At 35.8% G+C, this 22,647-nt stretch overlaps 2 protein-coding genes across 2 annotated transcripts; one reads left to right on the top strand and one right to left on the bottom strand.

Moving 5' to 3' along the window:
- Positions 11,690-12,942, top strand: LOC104789918 (uncharacterized protein At4g04775-like). Its single transcript, XM_010515581.2, has 2 exons — positions 11,690-12,166; positions 12,267-12,942. Exons 1-2 carry the CDS (start codon positions 11,993-11,995, stop codon positions 12,564-12,566), a joined length of 474 nt encoding a protein of 157 aa, XP_010513883.1. The 5' UTR covers positions 11,690-11,992; the 3' UTR covers positions 12,567-12,942.
- Positions 13,536-15,732, bottom strand: LOC104793813. Its single transcript, XM_019246579.1, has 2 exons — positions 14,262-15,732; positions 13,536-14,176 (listed from the first exon to the last, which is right to left on the bottom strand). Exons 1-2 carry the CDS (start codon positions 15,345-15,347, stop codon positions 13,754-13,756), a joined length of 1,509 nt encoding a protein of 502 aa, XP_019102124.1. The 5' UTR covers positions 15,348-15,732; the 3' UTR covers positions 13,536-13,753.

Below are 22,647 nucleotides of genomic sequence, written 5' to 3'. Positions count from 1 at the left end.
TTTGTGAAAAAAAAATTATTTATTTTTTCTAACTCAAACAGTTGTATATGTTCATTGTAGAGTTATGTCTTTTTGCACTATATTTTATTCATATTTTATCATCACAATTTTTTCGTTCTAATAGGTATGTCTATTTAAATAGTCATGTCTTTTGAACTTTCTATATTATTGTCTCTTCATCAATAATTACCAAATCATAGTTCGTTGCGAATTTCTATAATATAATATTTAATATCTAATATGAAATGTTATACTATAATCTAACTAAAATTTTAGAAATGATTATAGCAATATAGAAATTTAATAAAACTTACTTTAGAATTTACAGTTGCGTCTAATTATCATAACTTATCCTTAAAAACTATTTTAATATTTAACATTTATTTTACCATGTTTTTGAAAGTTTTGTATTTTAATTTCAATATTTCTTTGATATAGTTTCACTCTTATTAAATATATTTTTAATTATAATTATTTGATAAAAATTTCATTTACTCATTACAACCATTAGTTCAATATTCTCAGTTAAGATCACTTTGTCATTATGATTTTTTTTAATTGTAGCTATTTACCATAATTCTTCATAAAATATCTTATATATTTATAATACTTTAGAAAATGTTTTTTTGCAAATTTACGTCTATTCTATATAATGTTTTTTGTTTATAAGTTTTCATTTTGATGGTTGTGCTTTTAGTAACAGTTTCTGTTTAATGTTTATATATTCAAACTATTCTATTACATTCAAATGATTTCATAATTTCAAATTTCAAATTTATTAACTTTTTCTAAAATACTTTCCCCGCGACATCGCAGGGGGTCTGAGTCCTAGTATTTGTTAATGGTAATCTGCGTTTTATGAACTAGAGCAGCTAAGTTAAAAATAAATTCTCAGAATCGTCACTACAAGAAAACACTACGTTTTCCTACGAATTTAATTTGGAAGGAATATTGTCCTTCGAAAATCCTTCTAATTGTTGACGGAAAAAAATTGTCGTAGGGAATATGAAAGAATGTTCCTACAAAAGCATACATGAGAAAAGGGAAGGTTATTTCCTTCGAAAATTCGTCGACACTTAATTTTGGAGGAAAATTCGTAGGAACATCAAAAGAATATTAAAGGATTATTAGTGGAAGGAATTCAGAAAGACTATTACCTTCGATTTTCCTACGCATTTTTTACGAAGGTAAAGTGGAAGGAAATATGAAGGAAAACATATAGTATCCTTTCAATTTCCTACGCATTTAATTTTCGAAGGTAAATTCGTAGGATAAGGTGAAGAAGGATTGCGATAAGATCAATTGGGATGATAGGATATTGTCGGCATGAAAAAACAAGACCAAGTGGGCAATCAATTGGGATGGTGGTTGGAATAGGAATTTTTTGGTAGGCAAGTGGAAGGAAAGGGGAAGGACATTGATAATATATTTCCTATATAAACCACTCATTGCCTATCTAAAATTCTACACATCTTAAACATTCTCGATCCTAGCTATTATTTTTTTTTTCAAAAAAATGAATAATTTTTGCACGTGGTTGGACAGCGAAAGATATTATCTGAATGGATGCTTACGAGGGAATATGCAGCAGGACTCACAGAGTTTATGAACGTCGCTATGAATCAGGATAGCTGCTTAAGAAGTGATAAGATGTTATGCCCATCTTGTAATTATAATAACTTCATTGACAAAGATTTAGTTTGGGGACATATTTATAGTCTTGGAATTATGTTGAGTTACAAAGTATGGTTTTATCGTGGGGAAACTGATGCTTACAATGTGGGTAGTACTAGTGAAAATGTGTCGGAAAGGGTAGAAGAACCTAGATTGGGGGAAGAAGATGTAGAAACGGTTCAAATGGTTCATGATGCACATAGAGAAAATTTCCATGAATTTGTAGAAGCTGGAAATAGAGTAGAAGAACCAAATATAGAAGCAAAAAGATTTTACGATATGCTAGATGCATCGAAGAGTCAATTATATGAATGTTGCAAGGAAGGACATTATCCTTTATACGCCGCAACTAGGATGATGAATATAAAGACGGACTATAATTTGTCAGAAGATTGTGTAGATGCTTGGGCAGATTTTGTTAAAGATGTTTTGCCAGAAGGCAACATCTCACCAGCTTCTTATAATGAAATTGAGAAGCTTGTTTCTGGTCTTGGTTTGCCATATCAGATGATCGATGTATGTATCGACAACTGTATGATTTATTGGCAATCAGACGCAAACTATTTAGCTTGTCGCTTTTGTGGAAAACCTCAGTATCAGAAAACTAGTGGAAGGTCTCGAGTAGCGTTTAAGCGGTATGTGGTATGTGTACAGATGGTTTCAACCCTTTTGGAAAGCATGGACGGCAATATTCTTTGTGACCAGTTATTCTCACACCTTATAATTTACCTCCGTCTTTGTGCATGAAGAGAGAGTTTCTATTTCTGTCTATCCTTTTTCCTGGTCCAGAACACCCAAAGAGATCTTTTGATGTCTTCTTACAACCTTTGATTCATGAGCTACAGGTTCTATGGGAGCACGAAGTTCAAGCGTATGATGTCTCATGGCAGCAAAATTTTACGATGCGTGCGGTGCTAATGTGGACTATTAGCGATTTTCCAGCATATGGCATGTAATCAGGATGGACAACACATAGGCGATTATCATGCCCGTACTGGCAAGATAGTACAGATGCATTTCAGTTAAAACATGGAAAGAAGACAAGTTGGTTTGTCTGTCACAGACGTTTCCTACATGGGTCACATCCTTACCGCCGTAACAAAAAAATATTCAAGCAAAATCGAGTAGTTTCAAATGGTCCACCGCCTGAGCCAGATGGTGAAAATATATTGATGCAACTTAGGGATTTTTGATTGGAAAAGACAACATATTGCGGAGGGAGTGTGCATAATCCAATAGATGGTTATGGAGAGTTTCCCAATTGGCACAAACATAGTATTTTTTGGGATTTGCCTTATTGGAAACATCTCTTGTTGAGACACAATCTAGATGTCATGCACATTGAGAAGAATGTGTTCGATAACTTGATGAATACAGTTTTAAATGTTCCAGGGAAGTCAAAAGACAATGTGAAATCGAGACTAGACTTGCCTTCAATATGCAATCAGCCTCATTTACATGTCTTACCAAGTGGAAGAGGTCCAATCCCAAGATTCAGATTAGATGGAGATGCTAAGGATGCATCTTTTTGGTGAATTATTCGGAAAGTAAAATTTCCTGATGGATATGCTTCCAACCTACGAAACTGTGTTTACAACCAAGAAGGTAGATTATCAGGGATGAAAAGTCATGATTGTCATGTATTTATGCAACGGTTACTACCTTTTGCATTTGTCAACCTCCTTCCCAAGAACGAACATGAAGCTATCGCAGGTAATTTTATTTTCTTTTTATATTAATTTTTTTGTTAAAACATGTATATATACATATCTTGATGTATGGATTTTTTCATAAAGCAGGAATTAGTGCTTTTTTCAGAGACCTTTGTACAAGATCACTTACGCCAGCTGGTATCCGACAATTATCTGACAACATACCTGTTCTTATATGTAATCTAGAAAAAATATTTCCCCGCCGTTCTTCGATGTAATGGAACATCTTCCAATACATCTTCCCAGAGAGGCGGAACTGGGGGCCCTGTTCAGTATAGGTGGATGTACCCATTCGAAAGATTCATGTTTCACTTGAAAAAGATGGTGAAGAATTTAAGCAAAGTGGAAGGTTCTATTATTGCTCAAAGCATCAACGAAGAAAGATCTAACTTTGATGCCCACTACTTTCCACCAAGTGTTCAAACAAAGAGTAGAAAACCAAGCCGTTACGATGATGGTGGAGAAAAACCACATTACATAACCCAAGTTCGAGATATAACTTTGCTGCCCACTACTTTATTACTAAATTAAAATGGAAATTTTCATTTTTTTGTGATAGAAATATTACTAAAAAAAAAAAGACAATTTTGTGAATTGGGCATTCAAGGAAACCAATTTTGTAATGGGGTTTAGCCAAAATCGATTTTTGATAATGGGCTATATGCCTACATGCCTACATCGAACAATAGTTGGTTTGTTAATGGGCTATATGCCTACATCGAACAAACACGATTTCAGTAAAAACCCTAGATACTCTTCTAAGTTTTTCACTTATTCACCTCCTAAACAGAGCTGTGTTGTTTCCCTTGCGACTTCGATCGTGTTTCTCATCGGTTTCAACTCCGTAAATATACATTTCACTGCTCAATCACCATAATTACTTCTATCCTGGATCATGGTAACCCGCAAAGCACCGAGTGAAAGGATGACTGGCAGCCTCTCGTGGTCTCCGCCGAGAGATCCACAGTTTACGGTTAGTATTTCTAATCAAATACTTGGACAACCACTGTAATTTTTAAGCTTTACGATGTTGGTAACTTTGCTCTCTGTTTTTTTCCTGAGTTTCAACGGCCTCAGTATTGTTGTAGAACTAAATTCAAAGTATTATCTTGGGCAGATTTTTTTCTTTCTAAGGGATAGCTCTCAAATTTTTAATTTGTTAATGGGCAAACTTGTAGTTTTCGACCTGGATGTTCATAGGGTTCGTCGCTGTTTATATTTTTGGCTAAGTTGTGATTCTCTTTTTTTTTTTTTTTAGTCAATTGTCTACGAAAATTTCTATTGTTCGATGTTTGGAAAGCAAACAGGTCATTAATTTGTTGAGTCAAATCATAATTGGATTAAACTTACTATACAATTTTATTTTGTGTTATGAGTTTTCAGGAGAATACTCGACAGCACTACGAACGTTTCATGGCAGAACAGCAGCGCCGTTTTGATAGCAATACACCAAGCTATTCCTTAAGTGATTCTCCAAGGTTTACGCAAAATCACCGCAATCAACACACCAATAACAGTAGATCACCAAATGAGCCAAATCCACCACCATATGAGAATGAAGAAGGTGTTGTCCCTATTCTTGTTGACGTTTGCGATTTGCTAAGTGCTCAAGGACGCACACACCTCCCACTTCTATGTCCAGACCGTCAAGGAACAACAACATGGTAACCTTCTTAGCACTTGTACTTCCCTTCAGATTTTGTAAAATATCCCACAGTTGTTTACTCAATTGTTGGTCAATTACATTGCAGGTTTAGAGATGACAAGACCGGTAAGATTACGAAGCAGATACTAAAGATGCTGAAATCTGATCTCCCAAAGGCATATCCAACCTATCGGTCTCTCCCACCAGAAATTAAAAACCGATGGTTCCGAGCATTTGCGGTAAACAATTTTTTTTTCTTTGTGTATGTTTTAAGTAATATAATTGGTACATGCTTTCTAATCATTCGACTTGATACAGCAAGAGTTCAACTGGGATCCAAGCATTACAAAGTATGTTCGCACACACTACACTAAGCAAGCAAAAGCATCTTTCAAAGCAAATGCTCGTGACTGGAAGGTAACATGGAAAGAAAAAGGTGCTGACAACTTACCAGAATGGATGAAGGCAAAGAAAAGACTATTTGATGGTTACATCAAGATGTGGACAGATGAAAAGGCCATTGAGGTTGCAACACAAAACTCTACCAATCGGGGAAGTAAAAGGGGTGGTTTAGGGGTTGCTAAACACAACAACCGTGCAAAAACATATGAACGACGTTGGGATGAGATGGTAAGTAGTTTTGTTTATATTTTACAAGTTTCATTGTCTTCATCGGTTGTGATTTATCAAATGCATAGTACTCGCCTCTTGTTTTATAATTGTGTGTGCTGATTTTTTTATTCACTTTAGTTCAGTTTTACAATGTGATCATCTCTTATTGCTTCTGCTTCTATTACTAACTAATGTTTCTTTTTTGTAAGACAATTGAACTAGGAACAGAGCCTGATATGATTCATTTCATGGAACAAATACACTTAGACAAGAAGACCAGAACCATAAGTGATATGAAGACAAAACATTATCTTGATTTGGCTTCGACTCAGATGGAGCTCATCCAATCTCAGCGCCAACCTGATGGTGATGCTTCGGTTCAGCCAGAGCCTCTTACACGAGAGGAGATTAACTCTATTATTCGTGGTGTAAGTTACTCTTACACAACTACTTATTAACTCTTTCATTTTCAGATTATGCTCGGCTTCTACAATCTCTATCCATTGAGATTAACTTACATGTCTTGGCTTTTATTTATAGGTTTTACCGAAGGTTAGAGGAAAACGTTATGGCTTTAGTAACCTGGTCTCAGATGAATGCCCTTCTTCGTCTTCAGCTCCACTACAGATTCCTAAATTACAAGAGGAGTTTCAAACTTTGAAGGCTTGCAATGAGGAGAAAGACGCTCAGATCAAGTATCTCATGGAATGCAACAAACGGATCCTAGACCGGTTTCCTGATATACGACCACCTGCCTACACGGTGCGACCAACCGTCGAAGATGATGATGACGAGACCCAACCTTGATCGTCTCTTTATTTATCTAGTGAAAAGTTGTAAATTGTATGGATTGTATGTATTGTAATACTATTTTTTGGAGGCATGAAGTATCTTTTGGAAACATTTTCTTTCTAAATTTAAATTTATAAAAATGCAAAACAAATTGGAAACAAGAAAAAAGTAGAATTAGTTGGGGGTTTGATACTCGAACAAGTTTTGGTAGAAAAAGAATGAAGTTTTTGAAGGAAAATAGAATTACATTTTCGAAGGTATCTAGACAGAAAATTTCGAAGGAAAATAGAATGAAATGTTTGACAGGAAAAATGTGAGAAAACTTCGTAGGAAAAAACGAAGGACACTTATTCCTTCCAATATATCGAAGGAAAATGGATGCTACTGCACTTCCCCTTTCTTTCACCTTTCTTACGAATTTTCCTTCGGAAGATGTTTGGTAGGGATTTCGAAAGACATTCCCTTCCAAATTCTCACTAATTTTGGTTTCCTTCGGGCTATTACCTCTTTCTTTTTTCGTAGGAAAACAGTGAAAAACAACTGTTTCCTACGAGGATTCTTCGATTTCTTCGGTAGGAAAACATATTGTTTTCTTGTAGTGTGTTGAATACTTTCCAAACAAGTTACTTACGTTTTTGTTGCAGATAGTTTGGAATAAGATGTGCATGGTAGACTATCGATCGAGACATGCAACCACATCTAAACAAACGTAAAAAACTTGAAAAATTGTTGATGGAGATTGACAACAAGGTAAAGATATATTAATAGCTGTTGAATAACATACTCTGGTCTTTGAATTGGTTTTACGAACATGTTCAAATGCTTACTACACAACGTTTAACTTGTTTAATAGTCAAGAGTGTTGCGAGTGTTCAATCTTTGGAATCTCATTTTGATGTTAAAGATGTATCTATGATAAAAATAAATAAATAAACAATTCGGTTATAAATTGGTAGGGTAAATATTCTTAAGAAACCCAATCAGATAACCTAATTTGTGGGTTAAATTCTTCGGTATTTTCTGGGTGTAACTGATTCGGTTAATGAGATTTGGTCGTAGAAAAACGAATAAGAGATGATTTGGGTTACGAAACTCATCAGTTTCAAGATAACTCCGTACATAATTCAGACATACCACTGCTAGTGAAGTGATAAACCCATATCAGGAGAAATAATATATAGAGGAAAGATAGGCCAAATCTTATGATGAAAGATTCCAGGTCTTACAAATAGATTTGCACATGTCGCCTTCTCAGGACGCAATCTAGTACATGTCCGCATGTCGGCATATATAATTATTTATAAATGTCTTTAATTTCGTTCAGACAAGCTTTTATATTACTTTCACGGTGTGTTATGATGTAATAAAATGAGTTCTGTTGAAAAAAGTCACTCTGTTGATTGGCTAATAGAAGAAAAAACAGGGATATTATTTTTTAAAATAACACCAAACACTATGGATAAGTCCATAAGAGCTAGCGGAGCCACCTTTTTTTCATGTGGACTTCATGCATCTTGCACCTGAAGCCAACGTAAGCATGATTACGTTGGTCCTCCTCCTCTCTCTTCACTTCTCTTCCTCTTTATTGTTTCTTTTGTGCATCGTCGTTTTCATAAAGCAATTTGAAGGTCATATATAATACATTTATTTTGTAACTCGTTTTGACGTCGTAGATCTCAAATCTTGTTATCTTAAAGCGCTGTGTCCCCACATCTGGCCAACCGGTTTTTTCACCAATTTTATTTTTATGTTTTCAGTTTTCACCATGCACGTGTATTCATGTAGTCGTACGATATTGAAATGTATTTGTCAATTTTATTTTTTAACACATAGATAGATATATTATATATAGAATATATATCTATATATAACTTATAAAAATAAACTTCGGGAAACGAATTTTCGAGATGTGAATGTGAAGTTCACATGGGCATAGTTTGCTCCGACATCTATATAGATTCCTTGTATTATTGAAAACTATGGATAGCTTTAATTAAATAAAACGTTAGATGGTAACACAAAAATGTGATGTCAGGTTTTCCATATGTATAATAAAACATCTAACAGGTGTTTACTGTTTTATTTATTTTAAAAAGATGTTATTTCTCTTATCAAATTACTAACAGAATCAAGAACTTTTATTAGCATTTTGTCTTAAAAGTTAAATAAAACAAGACACATTCAAAGAATATTGCTCAAAATGATCTCATGCAATTATAAGGGTGAAATTATAGTATATCGCAATACAAATAAACGTTATACCAAGACATGCACAATAGTAATGACCACTGAATTTTAAGAGAACCCTTCTTAATTTCCCTTTATCTTATAATTTTTTTTTGAAAAAATTTTCTCTCTTAACAAATCTAATTTGGAAAATCTTGTCCTTTTAATCAAATACATCTCCAATTGTGTTATTTTTGATACTTTTCTGATATTTTCCCTCATACATTTCTGATTCTTTTCGATTAGAATAGGTACTATCAGAAAAAATATATATATATATAGGTACTACCAGTTACCAAATTAACACACAAAAATAAAAGAAATGATTGTATTGCTATGATTGTATTGCTATTTAGTGTATTGCTTTAGGGTTTACTTCAGCTAATAGAAAGTTGCAGCGAGTAATAACAAAATGCCACATGGCATGGGGGACTAGAGAGCGTGCGGTTCAAATTCGGGATGCGGGCAGTGGGCAAAGGAGAAAGGGTGCTCACTTTCATGCTTGGACGACACGTATGCAATTTCCAGGATGTCTTCAGCTGTCTTTGTTTGACGCGACTTTCTCTGCTTCGTACGCTACACGCGCCTCAACTTAATTATATGATACACAGAGTATTTAATTAATTATTCTCCTGTCCATATAAATTACTGTTTGATTTTTCATACGATAATTTGATTTCGTATAGTCTTTCAAGTTTTCTATTTCACAAAATATCTACAGTATAAATTAAATGGATTTTTTTTGTTCGAGGTGAAGAAATCATTTAATGTCAATATCATAAACGAACTGATACATTTTTATTAGGGTCCATTTTCAATTTTGAGCTTTTAAATTAGAGCTGGTCCTTTTAAAAGCCTTGCTGTTGTCCAAAAAAATAAAAATTGCTTCGGATAATCATGAATTTTTCTGCATTAATGAAATGACTAAAAGGCATTTGTTTTATGATTTTTTCGTAAATGCCTTCAATCACACCATTGTCAACCTTTTTTTTTTCTTTTTCATTTTCAATATATACCATAATAATGTCTTTAACTCTTAAATAAATAATAATCCTACAAAGTTGTTTAAAAATAAATACTAGAAAGGAGTTTTAGGTGAGATAAAAGAAAAAGGAATAATCCTAATTCTGGTATTCATGCAATTTTTAGGTGCCCCTACCAACTGTGAGTGGTCTCCATGCCACCTCATATCAATTGATGGCCATTTCACATTTTTTGTTTGTACAAATAAGTTTTGTTCTTCTTTTTCTAATTCATTTTTATTTTATGTGTTTGTTTCTCAATTATTATAGCTTTTTTGGTATGTTTTATTATTATTTTTGTGACAGATGATTTGATACCACATTCATTTCCTGTCTTCCACCAGAAGGTGAAATCAATGAGGGAACTTGATTGCAATCTATAAAATAAAATATATAAATATTTCGTGAAGTAGTTTATCTAGCTTAAATGATGATAATCTAATAATTATCTTAATGACTTGCTAAACGTAGTAATAAAATATACACTTTATTTTTTTGATAAAACCAAAATATGTACTTGTAGAGAACAGAATATAAATTTAAATATCCTTAGTATACAACTTTGACAAATATGTTTGGGAGTTGTTCTTCGTTACATAATATGATCAAAAACTAGTTGTACACTCAAAGAAGCTGATGTATTCAACATTCTTATATTTCACTTGCAGAAAAATAATAGCTAGATTGCGGAGATGATGTATGTGTAGCTAGTTGATCATTATCACAGTAAAAGGACAGTAATCAACAGATTTAAGTTAAATCAATTAACAATTTCAACTGAAAACAGGAAAATATGCTATTATTGATCGTAGGTATATTTGTAGTTCGTGAAAAAAAAAACAGATATAGCAGAGAAATAGCGATAGCTGTTGGGTCGAATCAGAATTCTTATCATCTTTGTGTTTTTCTTTGTAAGGATATATTTACAGGTTGAAATAAATATCAGTAACGAGGAAAATCGGAATTACAAAATTATTCTGTCGGGTACTACTAATTAAATTACTAATAATAATAATATGTTATGATTTTTTGTTTTTGATCAAAATAATATGTTATGATTGATGTTGTTTAAATAACAGTGTTTGTGTATTAAACAGTTAGCGTAACCACCACTTATGTGTCTGTTGTTATACGTACATTTTGATTACTTTTGCGTTGAAAATAATTTGAGAGAAAGTAGTATTATGTATGGTTTTATAAATTGAAAAGGCACCTAATCTTTTAGGTGGTGTATAAAATCTAAGTTGATAAACCCCAAACAAAGACAATGTATACGGAAATAGATAAATAAAACCATAAATTATTCGTAGTTGGCAAAGAAAAAGAAAAAAACGAATGCGTTTATTATGAGTTAAATAGTGATTCACACAAATTTGCTGGTATAATTCCTCATGCATGCGCACAGAAACAATAATTTATCGTAAATATTTCTCCAAATTGACACGGTTTCTAACATGAAAAATACTTATATCATACAACACTAATGTGCAATTATGTTGGTCAAACTAAAATTTGTGCAACACAAAACAAAAACGATTCGCAAATTAAAGCTGTCTCAAAACATATGTATGAGAAGAGAATAATACTAATAAAATAGTTTGTAGAAAGGTTGTTTATTCATGTAGAAGTAGTAAAGTATTTATACAAGTAGATGTGCGTAGAAGATAGAACCAGAATCCTAATGTGATAAGGACTAAGAGAAGTAAGGAGATAAGGATCAACATAAGTTTAGCATTAGCCAAATCTAAAGTGTAGGTATCGTAATAACTAATTGAAAGGGACTATTGTTGCATGTAGCATTCAAAAAATATGTTCACTATGCATAGGCATAGAGCTATGTCATTTTTTATTTTAATTCATATAATATCAAAGTAAGTATACAAACATTCAAAACATAGAATGCTAATACATTGGTGTGTAGTTATGATGCAGGTCGTCGTAAATCGTAACGGTGCACGAAGTATTCATGATGTCGGTACTGAGGTACATATATACTATTTTGGGAAAACGTCCTGGTTCCCCATGAGAACTATGATATCGTACCAGATGGAGCCCGATCTTTACCCCCGTCCCAGATGGCTCTCATGAAATTCTTCTCAATCTATATACCCATATATCGGGATGTTATCGGTTTAAAGAGTGAACCGATACGATACCGTTCATACCAAATAGAAAACCAAAAATAAAACCTGACTGATGTTAATAATCCGACCCGAGACGATACATCTATAACACATCTATAACTCCATTAAAATCCCCAAATCCTCAAACCCTAAAAGCATAAAATTCTTAAATCGATCTTTGCAACCATGAGTACCGTTTCTGGAGGTTCGAGTGGTTCATCAAATGTTCGACAAAGAGGATTCGTCGTTGGCGTGCCTAAGAGATGCTGGTGTGGGGAACACATCGTGGCAAAGAATTCCAAATCCGAGCCTAATCCTTCTCGGAGATACTTTCGATGTCGAGAAGCAGCAGCAAAGAAGGTACTATGTTATGCTTTGTTTGATGTAGACATCGACCTAATCCAAATCCGAGCCTAATCCTTCTCATCAATTTTCATTGTATTCTATGATATAATGTTAGCTTGTGAACGATAACCACATCTTTAAGTGGGTCGATGAGGCATTGTTGGACGAGGTAGCAACATTGGGTGTTCAATTTGAGAGAGTAAAAGAAGAGATGAAAGAGCGTACAATAGAGACATTGCAAGAACAGAAGCTGAAATTTGAGAAGATGCAAATGGAGTTCGAAAAAGAGCTTTGTGAGAGGGTTGAAGAAGTTTTGTTGGAAGCAAAAGCTGAATTGCAATGTAGGATGAATAAGAGTATAATTGTATGTGTTTTCGGTTTTATGATCTTGTTTGCTCTGTTTAAGCTTGTATGATGAGCTATTGTAAACTATTGTTCGGTTGTAATCTATTGTTGTTCGGTTGTATGCTCTGCTTTATGCTCTTGTTTGTTTTGGTGTTGAGTGTGAACTCCTGTTGGTGTTGCTATTGCATTTAATAAGATAAGACATTCCACATTTCATAAAAGGCAGAACATGATGAACACATGTTCTGAAAACAAGCAGAATGATAACGTTTTGAAATCATGTTCTCAACATGATCACAGACCAAAAACATAACCCTACTAGTCTATTCGACCAAAATACAGATCCAACTAGTCTCTTAAACCAAAAAACAGACCCCTACTACCATAATCTTCAATATTCAGGCTTGTGAAAGTCCTCCACCACCTTGAGATAGTCCTCCACCACCCTGAACAACTTCTCCTCCACCAGATTGAGAAAGTCCACCACCATCTTGAGAAAGTCCACCACCTTGAACAACTTCTCCTCCACCACCCTGAGAAGCCTGAAAAACCGCAAATTTCAAAAAATGAGAACAAGAGACTCATCTTGAGAAATAAAATGAGAAAAAACCGATTAACAACCTGTGTTTGATTCTTCTTCTGGTGGTACCTACGGTTATGCTGATCAGAACCACAAATTCCACAGTGCATTATCCTTTTTTTATGTTTTGGTTTCTTCTTGACAGGAGACTCATTTACACCTGGCTTCCTCTTCTTGTCTGCCTTGGTTATCTTCTTTCTCCCAGGTTGTGGTGGCTCAGGTGGAACATGAACATTCTCACCTAAAGTCGAAGGCCAATGACGAGCACCCCTTTGTGGAGTAATGCCATTTGTGTAGTTAAGCCTCCACATAGCAGTTCGAAACCACTGGCAGACATAGTCATCAGCACTTAACGTCCTCTTCAGAATCACTCCATAGGCATGCTCACATGGAATACCACATATTTGATATTTTTTGCAGGTACAAGTCATATTTTGTAAACTAACTCTGTGTTTGTCTCCATCCAGTGTGACTTCAAAGCACCCATTAGTAGAAGGATGCACCTGGCATTCCGAAGCTTTGTCATGCTCTTTAGCAAGAAACCTTGCCACATATGGAGTACATAAACCTGAAACATCAAAAACCAAGAACATTGCATTAAATATGTAGAAATCATAGACAGTCTTTGAATAAAATCATAGACAATCGTAGAAAATTGCATTAAATTTTGAATAAAGTTAATTACCTTTGTGAGAATGAGAGAGAGCTGAACGCTTGGCAATCCGAACCATAGACAGTCTTCTAACTGTCTCCAACATTGCCACAAACGGTTTCTCCCTTGCTTTGTCGATGGTCTTGTTGAAAGATTCTGTGAAGTTGTTGTCAACATCTTCGCAATAACCCCCCAACTTATAGAAGGCACGACACCAGCTCTTTGGTTTCGACTTCATAACATCATCATACACACCAGTGTCATAAGCGTGTATCTGTTCCAGTCTCTCACCGAACTGTTTTGCATTATAGCTCCAAGCCATATGCCAGAGGAGTGGCTTGATTTGCTTCTTGGAAGGATGAGTCTTCTTCAAGTTCCCATAGATGTGTCTAACACACATTCTATGCTCTATTTGTGGTAACTCCAACTCCACAGCTTTTATCAACCCCTAATTGAGAACCAAAAACCAAACATATTAAAAACGAGAGCATTCACATTTATTAACCAATATAATAAATTAGTTAGATACATACCTTTTGTCGATCAGACACTAAAATGTAACCATCTCCCTCGTTTAGATCCAGGTCAGTCTTCAATCTCTTCACAAACCATAACCAATTGTCTTTGTTCTCAACTTGAACAACACACCAGGCTATTGGATAGATGCCATTGTCTGCATCTCTGCCTAATGCAGCAAGCAACTGTCCCTTGATCTTTGCCTTTAAGAAGGCGCCATCAACTCCTATTATTGGCCGGCAAGTCTGTTTCCAAGTTCTTCTAAGGGCATCGAAACAAACATAAAACCGATTGAAGACGTCTTGACCAGCATCATTCTTAATTGTATCAATCTCCACAACAGACCCTGGATTTGCTTCCAAGATCTCAGCTTGGTAATCTCGCAGTCGTGCAAACTGTTGTTCATACTCATACTCTATCCATCCCAAAGCCTTTCTCCGAGCAGCTTGACATTGTGGCCTAGTAGCGGATATCTTCCACCTTTCCATGATAATCTGTTCAATCCTCAAAGGCTTGTAATGATCCGGTTCCTCTCTAATCTTATCGAGAAAAATTCTAGCTATGACTGGGACCTTAAACATCTCACACTCGCCATTGGGGGTACAACAATGCTTATCAATGTATTTCGTAATCTTCCACAAAGATGCGTTTGGAAGAAGTGCAGCAAACACTTTCCACTCACAATTGCCCTTATCCCCAACACATCTAAACCCGAGTTTATCTTTGTCATACCTGTATTGCTTCAAATTGTAACCAGTATGTAGTGCATAGTCCAAGACACTCTCCTTGAATGCGACCCCATTGTAGAAGGATTGGTCTTTCCACAAAGTTCCATCACCACGTCCGATATCCGTAAACACCCTCTCTGGACCCGCACCACGACCACGACCCGCACCACGACCACGACCTTCTTCCTCGTCGTCACTTTCTGGGTACGTATCATGACGAATCGACTCTTCAGCATCGGTAAATTCCTGAGCAAGCATATCGACGTGAAATTCATCTCGATCCTCTCCTTCTTCATCGTACTCTCGTTCTCCAACACCATCTCTTTGCCCAATACCATCTTGTTGCCCAAAACCAGATCGGATTATTAAATCCATCGATTCAATTTGAGAAATCGATGGTGAAATTTGATTTTCTAGGGTTCGTCGCGAGAGAAAACAAAAAAGAGGTTAAAATGTGATTTTAGGGATTTCTCGGTTGAGGGTTATGTTTCTAATCGGGTCAAAATCAGGTTTTAATCGGGTCGAAATCAGGTTTATTTTGGTTTGTAAACTTCGTCACTCGGTTAATCAAATAGTAAACCAATTAAACCTATAGCAATGGTGAAATAGATGATATCTTCTATTCTCATGGAGATACAAAACGTAAATTACAGATATATGGGTATATAGATTGAAAAGAATTTCAGGAGAGCCATCTGGGACGGGGGTAAAGATCGGGCTCCATCTGGTACGATATCATAGTTCTCATGGGAAACCAGGACGTTTTCCCTACTATTTTTGTGTATGCTAATAAAACATATGTGTTATGATGTAGGAGTCGTAACGGTGCACAAAGTATTCATGATGTATCATGTATGTACGTACATACTATATCTGTGTTTGGTATCAATGTTAAATATTTATACCATTTTAGAAAATTTGACAGAACTTACATATGTACATATATACTGTATATTAATTATTAAATCGATAACAAACATGTACTCAAATTACATATGAGTCATGTACGTATAACTCTTAAATATAAACTTTAATGGAACTGTGAAAACACATTTACTCAAACGATTCTCGTACTCCATGTAAAATCGATGTAGTATATGTTTTGAAAGCCATACACCATTGTTGGTTTAAGCTTGAAAGGAACTTAAAATAGAAAGGGAGAGTATTCCTAATAAAGTTATGATTAATGAATGGATAAGGATCAAAGCTTATTTGGTGTTATCTTGGATATTGGTGTTTCCTAGTTGGTTTTCTTATATATATGTATGTCGAGCTATGACATTAACATATAGAGTTTTGAGAGATTGAGTTTGAGCGATTGTAAGAGAGAGCTTAGAGTTTTTGAAATATATTTCTTTAAGCTAATAAGAGAGTTATTCTTAAACAGTCTTGTGTTCTAAATCTTTGCTAATTCTATATTTGGTATCAGAGCAAGAAAAGAAGATCAGGAATCTGTGAAGAAAAGAAAAGATGTCAGGAGATGGAAATACATATACTAAGGACAAACAACTTGCGGTCACAGGAGATAAACCAAAAGAAGGAGGAACCTCGTCTTCAATCTCATTTCCTATGCTCAGCGCAACTAACTATACGATTTGGGCGATAAAGATGAGCTATGTACTTAAGGTTAACAAGGTCTGGGAGGTGATCGAATCAGAATCAGCCGATGGTGATAAGAACAATCTGGCCATAGCTTTGATCCTGCAATCTATACCAGAGGCATTGATCCTACAAGTTGGAGGTTTGAGTATAGCAAAAAAGGTCTGGGATACGATTCAAACTCGACATGTAAGAGCTGAGAGGGTCAAATAGGCTCGGTTACAAACCTTGATGGCTGAGTTTGACAGGCTCAAGATGAAGGAAACAGAGAAGATTGATGACTTTGCAGAGAAGATTTCTCAGATTTCTTCGAAAGCCGCTTCTGTTGGAGAAACCATAGAAGAATCAAAACTTGTTAAAAAGTTTTTGAAGAGTCTCCCAAGGAGGAAGTTTATACATATGGTTGCTTCACTTGAACAAGTATTAGATCTTAATACTGTAAGTTTCGAGGACATTGTTGGTAGACTAAAAGCTTATGAGGAACGCATCTCTGAGGAAGAAGATGCCGAGGAAGACCAAAGTAAGCTGATGTACACTAACTTTGAACCACAAAATCGAGATTATAGCGGAGACTATAGAGGACGAGGACGTGGTGGAAGAAATTTCAGAGGACGAGGACATGGCTGTAATAGTTGGAGAGATCCGTCGCAGGTCACCTACTTCCGGTGTGACAAAATAGTTCACTTTGCTTCACAATGTCCTGATAGGTTGCTTAAACTTGGTCTAGCCGAACACAAGGAGAATGAACATAAGGACACTGAAGAAGCAGATCATCTCATGATACATGAAGTGGTTTACTTAAATGAAGAACGCTGCATACCGAGTAAGTTTGAAGCAAATACAGGTGGAAGCAATGTGTGGTTTCTCAACAACGGCGCAAGCAATCATATGATTGGAGACCAGAGATACTTTGATACACTTGATCATTCGATTATAGGGAAGGTAAGATTCGGAGATGACTCGAAGATTGATATCAAAGGAAAAGGGACAATTGCTTTCATTGACTCATATGGGAAGCCAAGAGTGATGTCAGAGGTGTACTTTATCCCTAATCTAAAAACCAATATCATAAGTCTAGGACAGGCAACAGAGGCTGGTTGTGAAGTACGATTGAAAAGAACATCTTACAATGTGTGATCAAGAAGGAAACTTGCTCGTAAAAACAGAGAGAACTAAGAATCAGTTGTGTAAGGTTAACATGGGATTAACAAACAAAGCTTGTTTGAACTTCACGACTGCAAGTGAATCAAGTAGGTGGCATGCCAGAATGGGACATATTAACTATGTCATCTTGTCAAGCATATTCACTAATGAACTGGTGATGGGTTGTCCGAAGAAATCTCTTGAAAAGGAGATTTGCAGTTCATGTTTGCTTGGAAAACAACCTACTCATGCTTTTCCAAGTGCGACTATCTTTCGAGCAACAAAGAAGCTGGAACTAATACATGGAGATCTTTGTGGCCCCGTAACACCATCTACAAGTGCTGGAAATATATATATTCGTCCTTATAGACGATTATTCAAGATACATGTGGACCGTTCTACTTAAGGAGAAAAATGAGGCATTACAGAAGTTTAAGAGATTCAAAGCTATGGTTGAAAAGGAAACAGGAGAAAAGATACAAACATTTAGAACTGATAGAGGAGGAGAGTTTGTATCTCTTGAGTTTAATTACTTTTGTGAAGATTCTGGAATTACTCGACACTTGACAGCTCCTTATACACCGCAGCAGAATGGGGTTGTGGAACGACGCAACATGACACTCATGGAAATGGCGAGAAGTATTATAAAGCACATGAAGATGCCTAATTATTTGTGGGGTGAGGTTGTAAGACACTCTACTTACTTGTTAAACAGATTTGTGACAAGATCACTCAAGGATCAAACTCCATATGAATGCTATCGAGGGAGAAAACCAGCAATTGGACATGTTAGAGTTTTCGGTTGCATTGCTTATGCCAAGACAGAGAAAGCACACTTGAAGAATTTAGACGATAGAACTCGAGTTCTTGTTCATCTGGGAACTGAATCATGTTCCAAGGCGTATCGTTTGCTTGATGCAGAAACAAGGAAGATTATTGTTAGCCGTGATGTTGTTTTTGAGGAAAGCAAAGGCTGGAAATGGAGTAGGAACAACCTCAACGATGGAGGGGATGAGAATTTTGAGTTTACAATTGATGGTATAAGTAGTCAAAAACAAAGAGAGAGTGCGATAAGTGAGTCACCAAAACAGTCTTTTGTGAGAAGTAACTCTGATAGCGAAGAAAGCGGAAAGGATGAGCAATCTGGTGAAATCTCAGACAGCGAGACCAGATGATACGCCTGCAGTAATACCTGAAGTTGCAGAAAAGAGGAACCGTACTAAACCAAAGTACTTAGAAGACTATGTTTGTTTTCAACTTGCAGTAAAAGAAGGGTAATTGGCATTACTCTGTTTGAAAAATGAGCCAAGGACTTATGAAGAATCAAGAGAGTCTATTGAATGGAGACGAGCCTGTGAGGAAGAGATAGAGTCAATCGAAAGGTTCAAAACTTGGGATCTTGTAGACTTACCTATAGGGACAAAGCCGATTGGTTTGAAGTGGGTGTTCAAAATCAAAAGAAACTCGGATGGGAGCATCAACAAGTATAAGGCTCAACTAGTGGCTAAGGGTTATGTCCAAAAATATGGTGTTGATTTCGAAGAAGTATTTGCTCCAGTTGCAAGGATCGAAACAATAATGCTTCTTATTAGTCTTGCTGCATCTTATGGCTGGGAGATACATCATCTTGATGTTAAGACAGCTTTCCTTCATGGTGAACTCAAGGAGATTGTACATGTTAGCCAACAAGAAGGGTTTATCAAGAAATCTGAAGAAGGAAAGGTGTATAAGCTCAACAAGGCTTTATATGGACTAAGGCAGACTCCTAGAGCATGGAACAACAAGCTAAATCAAATACTTATGGAATTTGGTTTTGTTAAATGCTCAAAGAAACCTTCTGTTTATAGGAAAAGCTCGGATCATAATCTCTTGGTTGTGGGAGTGTATGTTGATGACTTGTTCGTCAAAGGAACAAGTTTGGAGATCATTGTAAGGTTTAAGGAGGAGCTGTCATCTATGTTTGAAATGAGTGATCTCGGCAGGTTGTCGTATTATCTCGGAATCAAGGTAGAACAACATCAAAGAGGAATAACACTTAACCAATCAAGTTATGCATTGAAGATTCTGGAGGAAGCAGGTTTACAAAACTGCAACTTAGTTCACACTCCGATGGAAACAGAGTTGACACTTTCAAAAGCAGAAAAGGAGAGGGAGATCGATGCAACAGTTTATCGGAAAAGGGTTGGTTGTCTGAGATATCTACTTCATACTAGGCCTGATCTTGCGTATTGTGTTGGAATATTAAGCAGGTACATGCGGAGCCCACGAGAATCACATGGCGCAACATTAAAGCAGTGTTTAAGATACTTAAGAGGAACAATTGGCTTGGGTTTGTCTTATGAGAGATCGAGAGTGCCTAAGCTGATCGGTTACAGTGACTCTAGTCACAGTGGTGATCCTATTGATGGAAGAAGCACCTATGGTCACATTTTCTACTTTGGAAAATGACCAATTACATTGTGTTCAAGGAAACAAGATGTTGTGGCTTTGTCGTCATGTGAAGCTGAATTTATGGCAGGGACTGAAGCTGCAAAGCAAGCAATCTGATTGCAGGACTTGTTGGTTGAGATTACTGGAAGTTCCTTGAGAGAGTTATCATTCACATTGATAATGAATCGGTTATTGCTCTAAAAAGAAATCCTATTTTCACGGACGCAGTAAACACATTCATCGACAATATCATTTTATAAGAGAATGTGTAGAAAACGGACAAGTAGAGGTGGAGCATGTTGCAGGTACTGAACAGAAAGCGGACATACTTACAAAGGCTTTGGGAAGAACCAAGTTCAAGGAGATGAGAGAGTTTATGGGAATTAAGGACTTATATATATGTATGTCGATCTATGACATTAACATATAGAGTTTTGAGAGATTGAGACTGAAAGATTGTAACAAAGAGCTTAGAGTTTTTGAAATATTTTTCTTTAATCTAATAAAAGAGTTATTTCTAAACAGTCTTGTGTTCTAAATCTTTGATAATTCTATAACCATAACGATTCAACTTAAAGACACACTTTGATTGTAACATCACCTCATTTACTATATACCGAACAGCTATATAAATATATCTCAGAATAATTAATAGTATGATCTTCTAGGTCATCGTAAATGCTAGTTTGTATAGCAGAAATTCTGCAAAATGTTAGTTCATCAAATTATATACCGAAAGTGCTACATTTTGCAAAATTTATGCTTATAACAGATATTATAATTATGTTATTAACTACGAAATCATGTATTACGGAAATTCCTGTAACTTTATATAATTGTGAAGTCTAAACTGATAATCTCGATTATTTTATATTTTGGTTTTGGATTAAGTTTAACCTAATAATCCCGGGATTAGTAAATGTTTAACTGTTTCTGAATAAATTTTGCTATAGGCCTATAGTTAGAGTTAGAGTTACTATTGATACAGTAACAAAGATGATTTTTTTACAAAGGAAAGTAAAAATTTAACAAAAGAAAATATGTTAAATAAATTATAGAAATAGGCAAAACGAAAGTGACGTTACATGAAAAAAATATCATGTATGTACGTATATGGGTCCATGGTTACTCACTTAATTTACTTCATTAGACGACTATATTCTTCGGGTATGAATGGTTGCAGCTGTTAGAACGGACAAATCCATCTGCGGATTAGACCACCTTTTATTTACCATTCATCCATCATAGTCTACAGTGGTGCGGTCCAAAGAAAAAAAAGATAAAACCGTATCGGACGACCTGCAAACCGTTTTTACACACAAATAGAGTTGGACCGCTGCGGTCTGGTGTCCACACTAAAAATACAGCGGTTTAGTTTGCAGACAGATTTGTCCGCCCCGATCGTTGTTACTATTCACACCCTTCGTTCCTTTTTTTGTTTTGGTTATCACACAAATTCACCCTAGTTTTCTTGTCGCGTCATGCTTTCATTCAACTCTTATTTATTTTTTTGATCTCTAAGTTTTTATTTGTATATATTTTTTTCTTACCATGCAATTTCAATTAGTCTATAACTAGTCTTTCGAGCTATAATCAATGATACGTATGAAGATAACTACTACTTAGATTTGGATAAACTCTATATATTACTCTAGTCCTTATCACATTAGGATTTAGCTCTATCTCTAGTTCTATCTCTATCTTTACACATCTCTACTTGTATAACTACTACTCTACATCTACATGAATACACGAGCTTTCTACAAACTATTTCATGGTATCAGAGCTCTCTAAAATCTAAAATTTTACAAAGCTTCTTCTACGTGTACAACTATGGATACTAATCCTGATGGCACTCTTGTTACTTCCGGCGACGACTCTTCTCCTCCAGCTCTTCCTGCTTCAACATAGACATCTCCCTACTACCTTCATCCATCCGACAACCCTAGAGCCTTAATCACCTTTGTTCTCCTTCGTGGAGATAACTACTCAGAATGGGCAACAAAATTCTCAATTCGTTGCAGGCTAAACAGAAACTTGGATTCATTAATGGATCTTTTGTTAAACCTGCTGCGGATCCTGACCTTTCTTGTTGGTTAGCAACCAACTCAATGATCGTTGGGTGGATTCGTACATCCATCGACCCAAAGATACGTTCCACGGTGACCTTTGTTCCTGAAGCACACAAGCTTTGGGATAATCTACAACGTCGCTTCTCTGTCAAAAGTGGTGTCCGAACCCATCAACTCCGCGATGAAATCAACAACTGCTGCCAAAAAGGACAAACTGTTCAAGAATTCTTTGGTCGTCTTTCAAAACTCTGGGAAGACCTTGACACTTTGAAGACAACCCGCTCCTGCTCGTGCGATGCTTCTTCAGAAATTGAGAAAGAACGTGAAGATATCAGAGTTCACAAATTTCTCTTCGGTCTTGATGAGTCTCGTTTCCGCAACGTACGTTCTAAAATCATTGATGAAGACCCTTTACCTGATCTCAACACTGT

This window comes from Camelina sativa, chromosome 6 (genome assembly GCF_000633955.1).
Source record: "Camelina sativa cultivar DH55 chromosome 6, Cs, whole genome shotgun sequence".
In the NCBI taxonomy this organism is placed as follows: domain Eukaryota; kingdom Viridiplantae; phylum Streptophyta; class Magnoliopsida; order Brassicales; family Brassicaceae; genus Camelina; species Camelina sativa.
The sequence above is the reverse complement of the archived record's forward strand: the minus strand, read 5'-3'. Positions and strand labels throughout refer to the sequence as shown.